At 44.6% G+C, this 16,948-nt stretch overlaps 1 protein-coding gene across 1 annotated transcript in view; it reads left to right on the forward strand.

The window, feature by feature from the left end:
* The window catches only part of BTBD16 (BTB domain containing 16), a 55,403-nt gene that overhangs the window by 31,509 nt on the left and 6,946 nt on the right, over positions 1 to 16,948 (forward strand). Inside the window, exons 12-15 of the mRNA XM_019502942.1 lie at positions 7,772 to 7,863; positions 10,599 to 10,681; positions 12,378 to 12,455; positions 13,669 to 13,767. Of these exons, the coding sequence (XP_019358487.1) occupies positions 7,772 to 7,863; positions 10,599 to 10,681; positions 12,378 to 12,455; positions 13,669 to 13,767 (352 nt within the window). The remainder of the gene's footprint in view (positions 1 to 7,771; positions 7,864 to 10,598; positions 10,682 to 12,377; positions 12,456 to 13,668; positions 13,768 to 16,948) is intronic.

Raw genomic sequence — 16,948 nt, forward strand, 5'->3', positions numbered from 1 at the left:
TAATGTATATACACAAGGGGACTGATTTCAGGCTGGACAGCCAATCTTAATTGTGGCATTTCCTGATATCTGTGTAGTTGATCCTGCAACCATAAATAATGCTCTTTGAATGCAGCTTTTTGTGTATAATTTCCTTTGTGCCTGGTCACTAAAGAGTCACATGAGGAAGCTTCATCCTATAGTTAAGGCATGAGGGTGTGTTCAATCCGTGTGATCTTGGGTACAGTCTCCCAGCTGTAACATGGCAATCTTTTTGGGTGCCCATACACATGTAATGTGCACATTACAGCACATGGGAACAGCCTCAACCAAGTCTCCTGGAGCGTGGTAATTGCTGTGCTCCAGCCGACTCCGGCATGATATGCATCAGCATTCCTGCACTAAAAATGGCAGTGGGGGGTGCTTGAATTAAAGCTTGTTGAATGCGCTTTAGTTCAAGTGCCCCCATCACCTTTTTTTTGGTGCAGGGACACTGATGCACATGATGCTCTGGGTGCTTTAATTAGACCGGCTCTCAGACCTGCTCTAATTAAAGCTCACCTCCTACTCCTGAAGCACATGTATAAATGCCCTCTGTTACTCAGTGTCTATCTTATTTATCTAAATTACAAATTATTTGTGGAAGAACCAGTTTTTTTTTTGTTTTTTTTACAGTGCTTAAAGCAAATGGGCCATGATCCCAGTAAGGGCTCCTCATCACTATGTTAAAATTTAACGTGCTACTTCTGCCTGAAACTAATTTAACTTAATTATAGAACAAATTTAGCATTTTTAGAAAATATCTTGGCTTGCATGAATGTTCCCAGAGGCTAATAACTAGGAGTGCTGGACCACTGAAAAATGAATTAATTTTACAAGTCACCACAATATTCATTCTTCTCATGATTCATTCAGACCTAATTTTATAAATAATACAAATTATATCTGAAAGTATGTAACACCTTTCCCCAGCGTTGCAAAGCACTTTGCAAACACAGGGAAATACAAATCAAAGAGAGAAGTATTTTGACCAAGGTAATGGGGGTGAAACCAAGCACAAACCCAGAAAGTATTTTGACCGAGGAAGTTATTTTGACACAGGGAAATACAAATCTGCTATGAGCCCATCTCCTCCTGCTTTTCCAGGCCCAATGGCCTTGTGAGACAGCCTGCAGCTTTTCTGCACAATTTGAATACAGAGTTTGCCAGGCCATTTCTGTTGCTACAGCAATTGAAGGAGGTCATATGGCAAGGGGAATCTTGGGTACTAGTCAGTTTTAACTCTGACTCGTGTGCCCTTGGATATATTAGCTAATTGCTCTGTGCCTCCATTTCTTCTTCTGTTAGATGAACAGATTTCAAGAAGTGTTTAGACTAAATTCAAGATTTAACCCGTTTATTATTTTATTTTATTTTGGTTAGGTCATTTTATGTTTATTAACTTGAGACTCGCTAAGAATTTTGAAAGGGCTGCATTTTTTTAGAGTCTGGCTTATATCCTTATTAAATGTAATGCATGAGAAGGTACAGAAAAAACAGGCAAGTCTGAAAATATGCCATAGCAAAAAGAGGAAGAACAGTTATCAAACACCATCTCTTGCTTAGTCTAGAAGGGAGCAATTGCAGCCCAGGCAGTTGCTTCTAATGCATATGTGAATTGTCTGTTTGCAAAATCCTTTTCTTACCGAGGTAGGTACTGCTCACATGCTATCCTGTAACTGAAACTCGTAGCTGTTTCCTCTTTTAAAAATGAAGTGGTCCATAACTGTTGCCTATGGACAAAAAAACTTCTAAGTTCCTTTTACACTCTCCGAGCTGTGATACACTAATGTGGGAGGCCCAGTCATCAGTACTGGGTGGCTGTTTGCTAAGTGTGGGGGTGGGGGAAGGGATGACTATGTGTTCTTACCATCTTCAAGCCTGAGTGGCAAGAAATACATGTCTAATTTGTAAAGACCTCTTTATGGAGTCATACTGACTGGGTTGAAGTAAATGGCAGTTCTGAGTGCACAGTAACTCTGAGCAACAAGCCACTAATATTTCACTTTATAACTTCCTTTATGAGTTGCGGTTGCAAACATTGACCTGCAGATCTGCACTTGTTTTCATGGCAGTGTTGACACTGGGGCTGCTTGAAAAATACATAATCTGAGAGCAATGTATGGGAAGCTTTGCTTGAAAACAAATGGCCAGGTACAACAGAAATCAAACACAAGTCCACATCCACTGCCCCGCCCTTGATTTGCTTTCTCTTAACAACTTCTTGGAAAATATAGAGAGAAATGCAGTTTCAGTTTTTAAAGTACCACTAAGTCCTCTGGATAGGTAGCTGGTTCTTTGACAGTTCTGTTTAGTCTACTGTCACTATGACTACTCTTACCCCTTGGCAAAGTATTTGTCCTGGAGTGTTTGTCACGGGGTGGGCCCTAGGAGCGGCCATGATCCCACTAGTTCCCCCTGCCGTGCCAAATTAGGAGATCCAGCACCCTCTGATTCTTGCCCACCATGTCTTGATTGAATATAATTTGATATGGGAGGCTGCCTTTGGTCTCCTAGTCTCTATGGGTGACCTGGTGCACCCCAGCCTTATGAGCTATGCATGCCTCCTACCTCCCCTTTAGCATGCCCCAAGCTTTGCAGCTATTCCGGACGTTATCTGGTCACTTGTGCCTTACCTGGCACCCTGGGCTTTTCACGCAACCCACGCCCTTCCTCGGGCGCCCCTAGGCTTGTCATGTGACCGACACCCCTGGCTCTAGCGCCCCTGTGTTCGCTAGCCCTTACCCCTCTCTGGGGCCTACTCCTGGGTCCACCCTTCTTCAGGCTCTGTTGCACGCGCAGGCCCGCCTCGGGCCTCCACCCGCGCGCTTGCCCTACTCCAGGCTTTTAATCACGCTTCTCGCGCCCTCGCCCTTCTCTGAGGTCTATGTCCATGCTTCTCGCACCCTAGCCCTTCTCTGGGGCTTGTCCCGCGCTTCTCGCGCCCTCGTTGTACAAGCCCAATCTTGCCCCTTCCGGGGTTCAGCTAGAGTATTCGCCCTCTTCAGGCTCTCACCCGCATGCTCCGGCCCTGCCTCGGACCTCTAACCGCGTGCCTGCCCTACTCCGGCCTCATACACTCGCCCACACTCGGGCCTATACACGCACTTTCTGCGCTATCACCCTCTCTGGGTTCTGTACCCTGCTCAACCGCACTCGGGGCTCAGGTGGCCCATAGTTGTGCCTGGCCCCCTGACCCTTCTCGGGGTCCTTTGCCCTACTGGGCTGAATACCGCCCTCACGGGCTGGGGTCTTAACCCCCACACACTGCACCACACCGGCGCCAAACAGCTGTGCCTCCCAGGCGCTGCTCTGTGCCTGTACAGGGCACTCAGGAACCTCCGGACTACTGGGGAGCTCCCGTGAGGACACCGCGTCCCACCGGCACCAACCAGCTGTTCCTCCCCAGCACTGCTCTGTGCCAGAACAGAGCACCCAGGAAACCCCCCCAGACTACTGGGGATCTCCTGTGAGGCCTCCTCACACCCCTACAGCCTCACCCGGTCCTCTGGTGATTTACGCTATGAACTAAACAAAAGACTCCCCCTCCGGGGCTCCAATGACTGCTCGAAACAACAACACGCAAAGCCTCTCGGCTCTAACCTAACCTCAAGCCAACCCGGCTATAACCCAAAATGAGCCTACCGGCTATAACTCCACGCCGCGTGCTCTCCTTCAGGCCTCCCTGTCAGAGGCCTCTCCTTCCCAGGCCATTCTGCAGGCACTCACGCGGTCACGCAATGCTCAGCTCTATAGCAGAGCTGTTGCTTCTCAGGCTGCTAGATGGTAACTACCCTGCTCTGTCCCTCTGCAGAGCTCCTGCTTCTCAGGCTGCAAGATGGTAACTACTATCCAGGCTTTGGCCTGGGCTGTTTATAAAGGCCCGGCCCTGCCCCTGGCGGTCAGCTGACCCACTCAGCTGCCTTAGCAACTCTCATCTGCTGCCCCAGTGATTGGCAGCTTGGCCCATATTACCACCGCCAGTAGCAGGCACCCTAGTGCCCTGCTACAGTGTTCATTTCCTATTACTTGTTAAATAAGCCAAGTCACTAGTTAGGCATTATGGCTAGTTAGGAGTTACTGGATATCTTTGGAGCAGCCTGCACAGCCTAAAAATAGGCAAAAGTGTCACAAATCAACTTTCAGATCTCAATCTGTGTTGCTGGCTAAGAAAGCTCAGAAAGTAATTCCTGCTTCTTAATGCCATAGATAAAGAGAAAACAAATGGATACATGAGCAGCAATCATCTTAACCCAAATTCGTCCAGGGCTTCGACCTCACAAGGCCCCACTTAATGAAAGACTCTACAATGGCCTTAAAAGAAGGGCAAGATTTGGTTCCATGTGTCGCAGGACACTAGGGTGCCCTGCTCCTTTAAACAGCTGAAACTGCTAGGGGAAGAGCCCTAGCAGTGAGTTGGGATCCCCAGCTGCTGGCTACCAGGGCAGCCAAAATGAGCTAGTGGCCCACACCTGCCAGTGGTCAGCTGACTGGAAGGGGCAGGGCCTGGCTGAGGCCAGGAAGACAGTTCCCTGCCAGCAGCCAAGGGCGAAGGAGCTCTCCTAGAGCAAGCAAAGGGGAGAGGCCTGACTGCATGAGCATCTCCTGATACTGTTGAGGGATGGAGCACCCCCAGTGTGGCTTGAATGATGTTATAGCCCAGGGGCTTGTGTTTTGTTTGCTGTTGTATAAGACTGGTGGTTTGGGTGAGGCTATTTGGGGAAGGAGGAGGCCTCACTGGGGGCCCAAGGTAGCGTGAGGACCCCGGCACCAGAGAGGCATGGCATTTGGGGTGCACAGATCCCGGAGCCAGTGAGGTGCAGAGCGAGACAAGGCTGCGGAGAGCCCAGGGAGGAAAAGGGGGCCAAATTACAACAAGGCCTAAACTGGACAACTTTGGTACCATCTGCGAGGCTTGGGGCGTGGTAAAGGGGTGGTTGGAGCCACTCATAGCCCATAAGTCTAGGGTGCCCCGAAACACCCATTGTGACATCTATTTTGAAGCGGGATATACCAGAGGTCCGGAAACCTACGGGGGTCCAGAGTATCAATCAAGACCATGTCCAAGAGGACTTAAAGGCAGCCTCCCTATTAATCATTCTATCAAAGATGTGGCAGGCAAGAATAGAGGGTGCCCACTGGGCCAACTTGGCATGGTAAAGGGGCCTTGGGGAGATCACGGCCATCCTTCAGGACCCCATCCCATGACACCATGTCCTAGAACTAACTAAAAAAGTATGCAAGAAGATAGTAAAACTGTCAGTTATTATAGTAGTTACAATGGACCCAAAATGTTTGACACTCTCTTTACATTTATTGTAGGGTTTCCAATAAAATTTTATTTAATGAAAAAGTCCCCCTCATAAATTATTATTAAGCTTTGGGAATAACAAGAGTTTCCTTCTGGGAAGGCATTAATGAAGACACAGATTCTTGATGTTGAGGAAGAAAGTTTGAATTGGATGCTAACAATGAGTTGCTAAGGGAAAGGTTAATGCAAGCTTAGAGTGTTCAAGGCAGATATAGAGACAAGGAATTACTGATACCACTGTACAAGGAATTGATAAAATTGTGTTTAGAACACTGTGTATTTCTGGTCACAGATGTTCAAAAAACATGAACTTAAACTGAAACAGATACAATGAAGGACCAGTAAAATGGCTGAAGGAATGGAGACCTTGCTAGAGATGCACCGATACATTGGTCCCATATTGGCAATTGTCTTTTTTTTGGCTAATGTGGCTGATTAAATGCCCCGTGGATGTGTGCAGCCACAGTGCAACATGCAGGCAGCCAGGTCTGGCTAGTAAATCTGTTGTGAGGAAAGGCCCCAACAGTGAGGGAGGGAGTGGAGCTGGGGCTGGGACAGAGGCAGGTGCTGCATAGCTGGGGTGGGGCGTGGAATGGAGCCATGAGCAGCTCATCCAGGGAGCACAGGGAGGTCAGCTCCTGCTGCTGTACACACCTCGGGAGGACATGAGGGGTATGTGCCTCTGTATCTGTGTGGGGCAAGGGTGGGCTGCTGCTGGGCCTGGGGGGTGCACTGGACTCTTCCTAGTGGTGGGCTGGGCCAGTCTGTGCTTAGGGCGAGCAACAGTGGTGCTGGGAAGGGGGCACTGGGGAAGCACTGGTGAATTTTGGGGTGGCTGCAGCCCCACCTGTAATCCCCTCCCAGTGCTACCACTGCCTGCCCCCATCATAGCTCCAGCCCAACCCCTCCCCACTGGGAAGAGCTTGGCACCACCCCCAGCCCCAGCCTGCAGCAGGAGCCTACCCTCACCCTGCATGCACATGCGGGACACGCACCCTGCCATGCCCTCCTGGGGTGCACGCAACAGCGGGAGCCGCACCCCTCTCCCCAGCTCCATCTCACACCCCACCCAAGCAGTGCAGCACCTGCCCCTACCCTTGCCCCAGCCCCACTTCCTCCCTCACTGGATCTACCCTTGCCCCTTCCCCCGGACACTGCACTCCACGCTGCTCAGCTGCATATTGGAATTGGATTGGTATCAGCTGATATGACTTGCTAAAAATTGGCCATCGGTATCAGCGCAAAAAAATCTCTATCGGTGCACCCCTAGATCTTGCTTTATGACAGAAGATTTAAAGGAGCTTATCTTAGCAAAACAAAGATTAAGAGAAGAGAAAGAGAAGTTTTGGAATGGTATCTGAACCAGAGCCAAACCTGCATCAACTTTTAAACTATAAGGCCGTGTCCACAAATGGTGTGGACATTTGGTTCCCATGGGACAACTAGCAGCAGCGAACTTTGTGCCACCTCCAGTTGTCCTTGGGGAACACCCGTGGTTCTGACTAGGCTGGCTCCACTTTTGAGCAGTGCATGCTACCCATGCATGCTCTGCTTCACTTTTTTCCACAGTGGTTTTTTGACCCCTGGATATCTGAATCTGAATGTGTGGCATGTGGCACCACAGATGTGTTTGTGGCACCACATACCACACAGCCACACTTGTCTGGATTGGCCTAATAGTCTTAAGCCTTGAAAAGATATTTTGGGTCATCTTGAGAGAGATTTTAAATATAATATTCCTCACTTACTAAGTTCTGCACATTTGACCTTATGATATTAAAAAGAGCTTTAGAATTAAGGGATAAGAAGACAAGGAAAGAGAAAAGGAAGTTTTTAAAACTGTCCAAACTGTTTGTTAGGTTTGTTTAACAGGGAGGCTGGGAAAAGTGGCTTGACCTGGAAATGCATAATGTGTCAACAGGAGTTTGGTATGGGTTGGATAATTTTGTTTGGATTACAACTCTTGACTCATGAAAAAAAATATTATAGGTGTCCTGGCTTTGATCTTCCTTGAGTAAGTTACACTTTCCGAATCCTGAGAGACTGCATGCTGTTTTCACCTCTTTTTGAAAGGCAGTAGTCACCTGAAGGGAGCTGTTATGAAACTATTTTAGTACATGGGCAGTTTAGGTTTTGTTTGAACATGTAGAATTTGGTGACCGTATTCAAATCCAGCCACCAGTGCACAAGTGCAACTTTGGAAAAAAGGTCACTAGGAATTTTACATTAAAAGTCAATGAGAGGACCGGGGAAAAAGTTAGAACTTTTAAATCTTCAGGCAGTAAAAGTGGTTTTATTAATGTGTCCAATATTCTATTTTAAAATTAGTATGTAAAGAGGTGCATTCACAAAAACAAAAAATTAAACAGCTATATTTAGAGCATAGATAGGGAATCAGCTTGAGGTTAAATAAAGTTTTCTGCTATTTTGTTTTGTTTTTAGTTTACCCAAGAGATGTTCCTTCTTGGAAAGGGATATAGGACAGCGATACATAGCTATTTTTCAATCCCTTCGTTTACATGGAATCACTTCAAGTAAGTTAAAGGTGTGTTTTGTGTCTGAAGAAACCCTGTCTAACGTTTTTTCAAACATGCATTTGAAATCACGCTAACAATTCTGTATGTATAAAAGCCCTATATTGGTCAACTCTGCATCTACCTGGTTTATAGATGCATATATTTCTCTTGCTTACACAGAAAATGTATAGGAATACTTTAAAGTGTATTTTTGACAGTCTGGCGCACTTGTCAGAGTTAGAATCAGTATCTATCACTAGTTAATTTTTTATATACTTGAAATGTGCAATCCCATCAGTATTCTTCCTGTAAAACCAGCTATAGATCCAACAATGCAAAATAGAACCACATTCTACTTCAGTTCATGAATACTTCCAAAACAGGTGTAGCTATGACCTGCTATTAAAACCAGTAATAATATGTCCTTATTTCAGAGCTTTCACATGCATGTGCACATAGCACCCTAGGAGGAATAATTGTACCGAAATAGGAACAATAACTGCACATTTGGATGACAACGAGAGTTACTAACATGCCAGAGACAGAATGCAAAACGATGTGTACATCTTGCCCCTGACCCCTCTGACTATTCCTAGATACCCTGCCATAGATACTCCTTACACAGCATCCTTCCATGGATATTTTCAGAATCCTGAGCAAAACCCATGACAATGTCACAACTTCCATACTTGAATGAAGTGTAATGCTGAATCCAAGACATGATTTAAAAAGAATCTCTTACTCTTAGAGATGATGAAAGACGGCTTCCATCTTGGAAGCCGTCTTTCATCAAAGGCAGACATTGACATGGAAATACAACACTGCTTGAAATGTGTGAGCTCAGCCTTCGGATGCCTGAGTAAGAGTCGTCTTAAATCATGACATCCTTGCTGAAACGAAGCTCTTGGTTTATCGAGACATTGTCATTCCAACTCTGCTGTATGGCTTTGAAATTTGAACCACATACAGAAGGCATCTAAAGAGCTTGGAAAAGTACCACCAACAGTGCCTTTGCAAGATCCTGTGGATTAGCTGGGAGGAGAGATACACGAACATCAGCGTCTTGGCCAAAGCAAATTCCAACAGCATTGAGGCCATGATCATCCAAAACCAACTTCACTAGACAGGTCATGTCGTTCACATGCCTGAATCCCGTCTTTCAAAGATAATCTTTTTCTCACCGCTGAAAGAAGGTTGGCGAAGTAGTGGAGGGCAAAGAAAGCACTGCAAAGACACCCTGAAAGCAAACATTAAGAGGTGTAACATCAGCATCAACATTTGGGAGACCCTTGCTCAGGACCAACCAAAATGGAGGAAGGCTCTTTGGGAGGGACCTTAATACTTTGAAACAGCTCATTGACAGGCAGAAGAGGAAAAGAGGAACAGACAAAAAGAACATCCAACGCAGCAACACAGTACCCATCCCTCCTGGAAACACCTGTCCTTACTGCAACAAGACATGTGGATCTAGAATTGGGCTATGGAGCCACCTGTGGACTCACTATTAAGATCCTTAGAAGACTATCTTACTTGTTCGTGAGTGATCACCCATCATCAATGCTGAATCAGCACACCTTCTGGCTTTATGGCTACCTCCATAAAATATGAAAGCCTTCTAGTTATAGCTCAGATAAGTTATTCCTTCAGCTGAATTATAGAATCATAGAAAATTAGGGTTGGAAGGGACCTCAGGAGGTCATCTAGTCCAACCCCCTGCTCAAAGCAGGACCATCCCCAACTAGATCAGTCCAGCCAAAGCTTTCCCTAGCCGGGTTTTGAAAACCTTCAAGGACAAAGATTCCACCACCTCTCTGGGTAACCTGCTCCAGTGTTTTACTACCCTCCTAGTGAGAAAACGCTTCCTAATATCTAACCTAAACTTTCCTTGCTGCAACTTGAGACCATTGCTTCTTATGTCATCTGCAACCACTGAGAACAATCTACCTCCATCCTCTTTCAAACTCCACTTCAGGTAGCTGAATGAAGGCTGATATTAAATCCTCTCTCAGTCTTCCCTTCTCTGGACTAAATAAGCTCAGTTCCCTAAGCCTCTTCTCATAAGTCATGTTCCCCATCCCATTCACCATTTGTGTTGCCCTCTGCTGGACCCTCTCCAGTTTGTCCACATCCTTTCTGTAGTGGGGAACCCAAAACTGAGCACAGTACTCCAAATGTAGCCTCACCAATGCTGAATAGAGGGGAATAATCACTTCCCTTAACCTGCTGGCAACACACCTACCAATATATCCCAGTATGCTGTTGGCTTTCTTGGCAACAAGGGCACAATGTTGATTCATATTCAACTTACTGTTTACTGTAACCCCCAGGTCCTTTTCTGCAGAGCTGCTGCTTAGCCAGTCAGTCCCCAGCCTGCACTGGTACATGGGATTCTTCTGTCCTAAGTGCGGAGCTTTGAACTAGTCCTTGTTGAATCTCATGAGATTCATTTTGGCCCAATCCTTCAATTTATCCAAGTCATTCTGAATCCTAGCCCTACCCTCCTAGCTCTACTACTCCCCACAGCTTGGTGTCATCTGCCCCTGAACTGACAGGGGTTTGTGATTTTTTTGGTGTGAGAAATTCCAGGCTTGGGTTTCACACATGGCAGAATGTTTGAGGTATTGATGCATTGCAGTGTCTTTTTTTTTTTGTCTAAACATGCGTATTGTCATTAATATACCTGTTTTAATTCCTTTTACTATTACAACTTTATTAATTGAACATCCTCTCTCCTTGTATCTACATCCACTAAGGTAAGCATCTAAAGGATTTACAGAAGATTAACTTCTTCCCAGTGCCATGGCTGACACAGATCCTGTCCAACCATTACCATGCAGTAAGTTGGTATACTTTTACACACTTCAAAAATGGGAAATATTTAGTATATACCTAGCTGTTGTAGTTCAGATTATTTTATTTTTACTTGTATTTTGTTTTGAGGTAGCTTTTCAGGGGTCCAATCAGGATTTGGGCCTCACTGGGCATGTCTATACAAGATGCTACTGCACAGTTGTTACTACTGTTAGGCTACTGTGCAGTAGCATCACCTAAAAGATGTTTGCCAGCATTACTGTGCAGTAACTCCAGTACAAGTACTAAATAAGTGTTCAGTAACTGGAGTTACTGCGCAGCAATGCCGGCAAATGTCTTTTAGGTGATGCTACTGCACAGTAGCCTAATAATACTGTGCAGTAGCATATTAGCACTGCCCATGCTGTGATGTGCTACTGCACAGTATTTTTTCAGCTACTGCATAGTCATCTCATGTAGATGCACGCACTGTGTACAGAAACTTGTACAAACAAGGAGTAGGTGAATACCTCTGCCTTGAAAAAGCTTATAGTCTCATTTCTTTGAATTTCTCCTACTTGAAATTGCTTTGTCAAACTTTGCATTTGAGCTGAAGGTATGATAGAGGAGAGTATGGTGTGTTGATGTAAAGGGAAAGAGAAATGAGAAAAATAATTTGGATTATATAGATGAGTGCTACATGTCACTGACTGTCCAGCCACGACTTCTTCTGTAAGTTTATGAAGAACGGTGATTTGCCCTTCCATATATAAACAACCAACTATTCTTTTGGAGAGATACTATTACCTTTAACAATTTAATGGATACTTCTATTGTTTTGCTATTAGTATGCTTTTCATAGGTGGAGTCAAATCCAGATTTTGTGTAGGCAGATACAGCTCCCATTAAAGTCAAGAACGCTTCCAAAATGGGGAAGGAAAAAAGAGGAACAGCATTTAACTTGAACCATTACAAAGGATGCACTTCCATTGCATGTTGATCCCCTGCCACATCTCCCTCAAGAGCTTTGTTGCAGTTGCAGTCACATAGCACTGTGGATCTCGGACAGTTTCTGATGAGGATATATCATGTATGGAACTCGGTGCTGCTGTGAAAAAAAACCCAGTGAAGTTATCATGAAATAGAAATGTGAATCAAGACTCTCTTACCCCAGCTTTTTACAACATAAATGCTCAATGTTTTGGAAAAACTATCCTTCTACCTGCAAAAGTCCTTATTCTCCATTGCCTTACACCTTCTGTGGCATGATCTACCAATACAAAGTGTGTAATGCTGCCATTATGACTAGATGTAATTTTCCAACCCACTCACAGTTGCTTTGCAGAGGTGTAAAATACCACACAAAGTGCAAAGCTATAAGAGAATTGGGCCTCCTGTCATTAATTGCTTTACTGATTCATAGTATAGGGAAAGATTCTAACTGGCTGCGTCTACATATTCATTAATGCACCGTAATTACTGCTCATTAAGTTAGTTCTAAACTCATGCTACTAACAGTAGCACCCGTACATGGGTTTTTAGTGACTCTTATTGCACAATTATTAGGCTACTGAACAGTTAGTGTCTCATGTAGACATGCCCACCAAGTGCTAAATCTGTTGCTAATTAGATTGCCTCGCTGTGAAAACAGCAGAAAAGATGCACCTAGCTTTATATTTATTTTAAAGAATGTTTTAATCCATAGACTTCATAAGTATTGGCATACTTTATTTTCCTTTCAGCTGGAAAGTGGTGGTGACATGCCATTCCAGAAAGATTTTTCCACACAAGCTGTGAGATTTGGTCTGGTACTTAAACAGGTATGTAAACAAATAAATAATTAAATATCTAGATTTTATTCTGTTTCTCTGTGGATACCAGTATGTTATGTGTGTAATGTGCATATTCCTGGAAAATTGTGAATTACATACTTTTTACGGTACAAAATGACAGCTGCTTGCTAGGATCTCAGATCTGTAGCTCCTAATGTCAAAAAAAATGAAGTATGACTAGCTACATTCATTAGGACAATTAAAAGCATTTTCTAAGTATGAGACAGAGTAGACCTGCTAGAATAAGTATCCTAATTCAAAATCTCACTTTTCAGTACATTGATGGACCCTGAAGAGTAGAGGGTAATTTGGTAGTGGCAAAGTATAGATAGGGTTATGTGAGAGCAGTAAATAGTAATGGGAACTGTTTTATTTACAAGTCATTAGCCCAAATCCAGTCTGGATTGGCAGTGACCAAAAATGAATGTTCAGAAGTGTATGGGTGTGACCGTGCCCATTGCAACCAACATGAGCTGAACTTTCCAGTTGACTTCAACAGACACTGAATCAAGCTTTGTATGAATTGACAGTATCTACATAATATGCTGGGTGATTGATTATCTCTCTAATGTATGACAGTTTGAGTCCAGTTCCAAGTAGTCCAGATGTCTACAAGACAGAATTCACTGTCACTATTGACTATGAATTAACTTAAATACTGAAGGTTTAAGATTTAAAAGGCCTTGTGTTGGCCTTTTGCAGATGGAGGGGTACTTTTAACACTGGATTCATTGCTTTTAGTCTGTCACAATTCAAGGCCTTCTGACCACCCCATGCTAATCTCCTGATACTTCTCCATCCTAATTGCTAAATATAGCTGAAACGCTTTTGAATTTAGTAAGATTGCAGAAGCAGAGAACAACTGGTCACAAACCACGAGCTTCAAGAGAGAATCCCACATACCTAAGATTTCCTCCAGACTTTAGGAAACGCTCTCTTACGATACCTGGGGACCTTGCACAGTATGGTTTCAGCTTAACTATGTTACATGTCCTTATTTGTTATAATGTGAATGGTTTAATAAATTCCTTTTATACTTTTCTATTACTTTAAAGATAATTTGGGAGGATCTATTGTTTTCTTCTATGTGACAATCATAACGAATGATAGCTTTCCTATTATTGGCTTCTTTGTGATATTTGTCCACATAATTTTGAGATTACTCTGGATAGCGTTTTTTTCTATTTTAATTGCCCTTTAGGAGCCAAGATATCATGAGGAAATAATTTCCATGTATGGATTCTTCTTTGAGATGAAAGCAATCAGACATGAAGCTTCAATGTACAGTTTTTACATTAAAGTAAGACACAAACATCATTTGCATTATGTAAATTCTGTTTTATGAAATGACCTTGCCTTATAATAATTTGAGGTTGAGGGAATAATTTGAGGTTAAGAATAAAGGTAGACAGTTGTACTGTGGGGTTATGTGAGGGTATGGTACAGTACAAATGTCTTCATGTGTTCCCTTCCTTCTGGCTGCAAAATGATTCTTCACGTGTGCAAAACATACCATGATTTTAGTTACAGAACTGGCAGTACTAAAATACCAGGAGGAAGGGTGTTTTCTCGGTAATTTAAACAGCTGGTAATCAGGAAATACTGGAAAATCTATAAACAGACTATCTGTTTATGATTTGCTTGGCCAGTTTTGAGAATAATAGGTTTCTGAGTGTCTAAATATCAGTAGATAGGCACCAAGTGACTCCTTTTCGTGAAAATGTATCTTCTTGCATATTCTTTGTACTGGATCAGCAATAGGGCAAAGAAGAACTGGCATGTTCCAGTACTTGATATAGCTTCTACTTCTTTTTCCTGTAGCAGGTAAATGTTCAGAAACGTTCTTTTAAAAGCTCCCTAGCATCAGTAATAAAATGATATTGTGGTAGATATAGTTACCACTTCAACTGTTCTTCTTCCTGTAAAGAGTCTGGTTCTAATAAACTGTCAAAAAAGTAACTTTTCTTTGTGGGCTATAACATGGCGCTCACTTCTATTTCTGAATCCGGTGACTTGTTATTAGCTTCCATTTGGTTTAAATGGCTTCATTTGTTTAGCTAACTTGACCACTTTAAGGTGTTACTAAGTTTGGTGATGGCTGTAAATACAGTGGTCACAGTACATGTGGCCTAATCCTGCAAGTCTACAGCATAATGAGCTTTCCATTGCTTCTAATACTTACAGACAGTAATCCTGCAGTCAAAATTCCCAGCAATCATCAGGGCTAGGGACAGAAGTTACACATAAACAGTTTAAATGATCAGAAACCAGTTCAAATCTGTAACACGGCAAAAGTTCAGTGCACTTAAACCACTTTCAAAATGGCTGAAACTGGTTTAAGATAAACCTGGTTGGATGTGGTATCAGACTGGACTGATTTATGTCAAATTAGTTTATGGAACTTCTGTCCCAGAACCCTTCTTGATTCAAGTTAGCTCAGTCCTCCAGCATCCCAGGATGCTTTGCAGCCTTGGGCTGTGCTGTGTGCTCCAGTGGAACAGAGTTAGCCTGACCCCTCTGCTCCCTAGCTGGAGCACTACCACTGCTCCAGGTGACTAAGAAGGGGGTGGGGGAGAAACCCGAGTCCGGACCCCAGCTAGGGTCTGCCTGGTGAGGGAGAAGCATCCCCTCACAGGCTTTTTCTATGCTAAAACAGAGAGTGGGGGGAATGGCCAAGCCCTGGCCCAAGCCAGCACGCTGAGGCAGAGGGGGAGGGGGGGTTTAAACCCCCCTCACTGGCCTGCATGGGACCCCAGCTGGGGTCTGCCTGGTGGGGGTGAAGCAACCCTTGCCAGGCTTATCCCTCCTCCCTGCTCAAGTAGAGAGTGGCAGGGAAAGGGGCATGGCATGATGAGGTGGAAGGGAGGAGGGGTGTTTAAACTCCCCCTTCCCCCTGCAGACCCCAACTGGGGTCCCATGCGGGCCAGGGAGGGGGTTTAAACCCACTCCCTTCCCCATCTGCCTTGCCATGCCAGCCCGAGCCGGGCCTGGCCAACCTCTTGCTCTCTGCTTGAGCGGGGAAAAGCTTGACAGGGGCTGCTTTGCCCCTGCCAGGCAGACCCTGATGGGGGCCAGTGTGGGTCAGGGTGGTGATTTAAAACCCCCCATATCATACTTGGAGGGCCAGCTGGGGCCTGGCTGCACCCCTCCTCTGCTTGAGTGGGGTAAGGAGGAAAAGCCTCAGCGGGCTTCTCTCCCTGCTTCCCTCCCTTCCCTTCAGCAGTAGCCAGCAGGCAAGGAGGCATGCTCTAGCACCCTCCAGCTTCTGGCCTGAGCCATTGCAGGCATGTGGCTGCATTTCTGGAATTAAAAGTGAATGTCTGTTCACTTGCTTCTTAGTTCGGTTTAGACTAACCAGCAAAGATTGAATTGATTCAGCCTTGGGCTTTTTGACTGTCTGTACTTAGCCTGGGAGTTTCACACTTTCAGAGTCTAGCCCAAGATTAGCAATTAAGGAGGTATGCTGAAAAATGTTTGTGTGCCACCAAAGTAACATGAAAGGTCAAAGTTACTGTACAGAATCTAGACCAAATTTATTTTCTTTTGTTATATGGACATTTAATTACTTACATTTCTACAACCAGATTTATCCCTGATATATAAAAAGCTGGGACACAACCAACATCAGTTAAGTCCCACACACTTATGTAACTCTGAATCTTGAATCCAGTATCTTTCATTCAGAATGCTTACCAAGTGCTCTAGAAATTTTTAACTAATCCTGCATCCCCTTACTCAGATCAGCCTCCCAGTGATTTTTAAACTAGGATTCAGACATTTTATACAGAAGGCCTGCAAATATATAGGGCCTCTATATACACTTATCATTGAAACATGCTTAACTGCTTAATAGCTCACAACAGTCCTAGAGGATGCCAAAACTCAGGATAAGATCGCTTGAGAACTGCTTCCATTTGAAATTACAAGAGTTTTTAGGCAGGCAAAATGCAATTACCCAATATTTGGCATAAGAAAGTGCCACTTTTGGCAAGAGCTATAAGAATGTTAATGATCATTCAGGGCATTTACCTTGATTTTACAATCATTCAACAGCATAGTAGGCCTGTGCAAAATGGCTAGTATTTGGTTTGGATTCAGATTCAGCCAGTTCGAATCACTGTCCTGATTCGATCTGGCCAAATCTGATTCGGAGATTCGGCGGCTGCTGAATCTCTGAATCGGCCAGGCCCATCCCCCCGCCTGCTCTCCCAGCCCGCCAATGGCTGCCCCAGCTGCCCCAGCTCCCAGGTCTTTTTTGTTAAAAAAAAAAAGAAAAAAAAAAGCCCCAACTCAGAGTGGTGAGTCCTGGGGCTTTTCTCGTTTTTTTTTCATAAAGGGCCAGAGTTGGCCCAAGCGGGGCACCTGTGGAGGGGCCAGGGGAGTGAGCGGGGTTGGAGGGCTCGTACAGAGCCCCCCATACATGGGACAGTGGAGGGCAGCAGGGATTGTCCCCCAGCCTGGCAACACCCCAGTTTCCAGTA

This window comes from Gavialis gangeticus, unplaced genomic scaffold (assembly GCF_001723915.1).
Source record: "Gavialis gangeticus isolate Ggan-Ray unplaced genomic scaffold, GavGan_comp1, whole genome shotgun sequence".
Taxonomy (NCBI): Eukaryota; Metazoa; Chordata; order Crocodylia; family Gavialidae; genus Gavialis; species Gavialis gangeticus.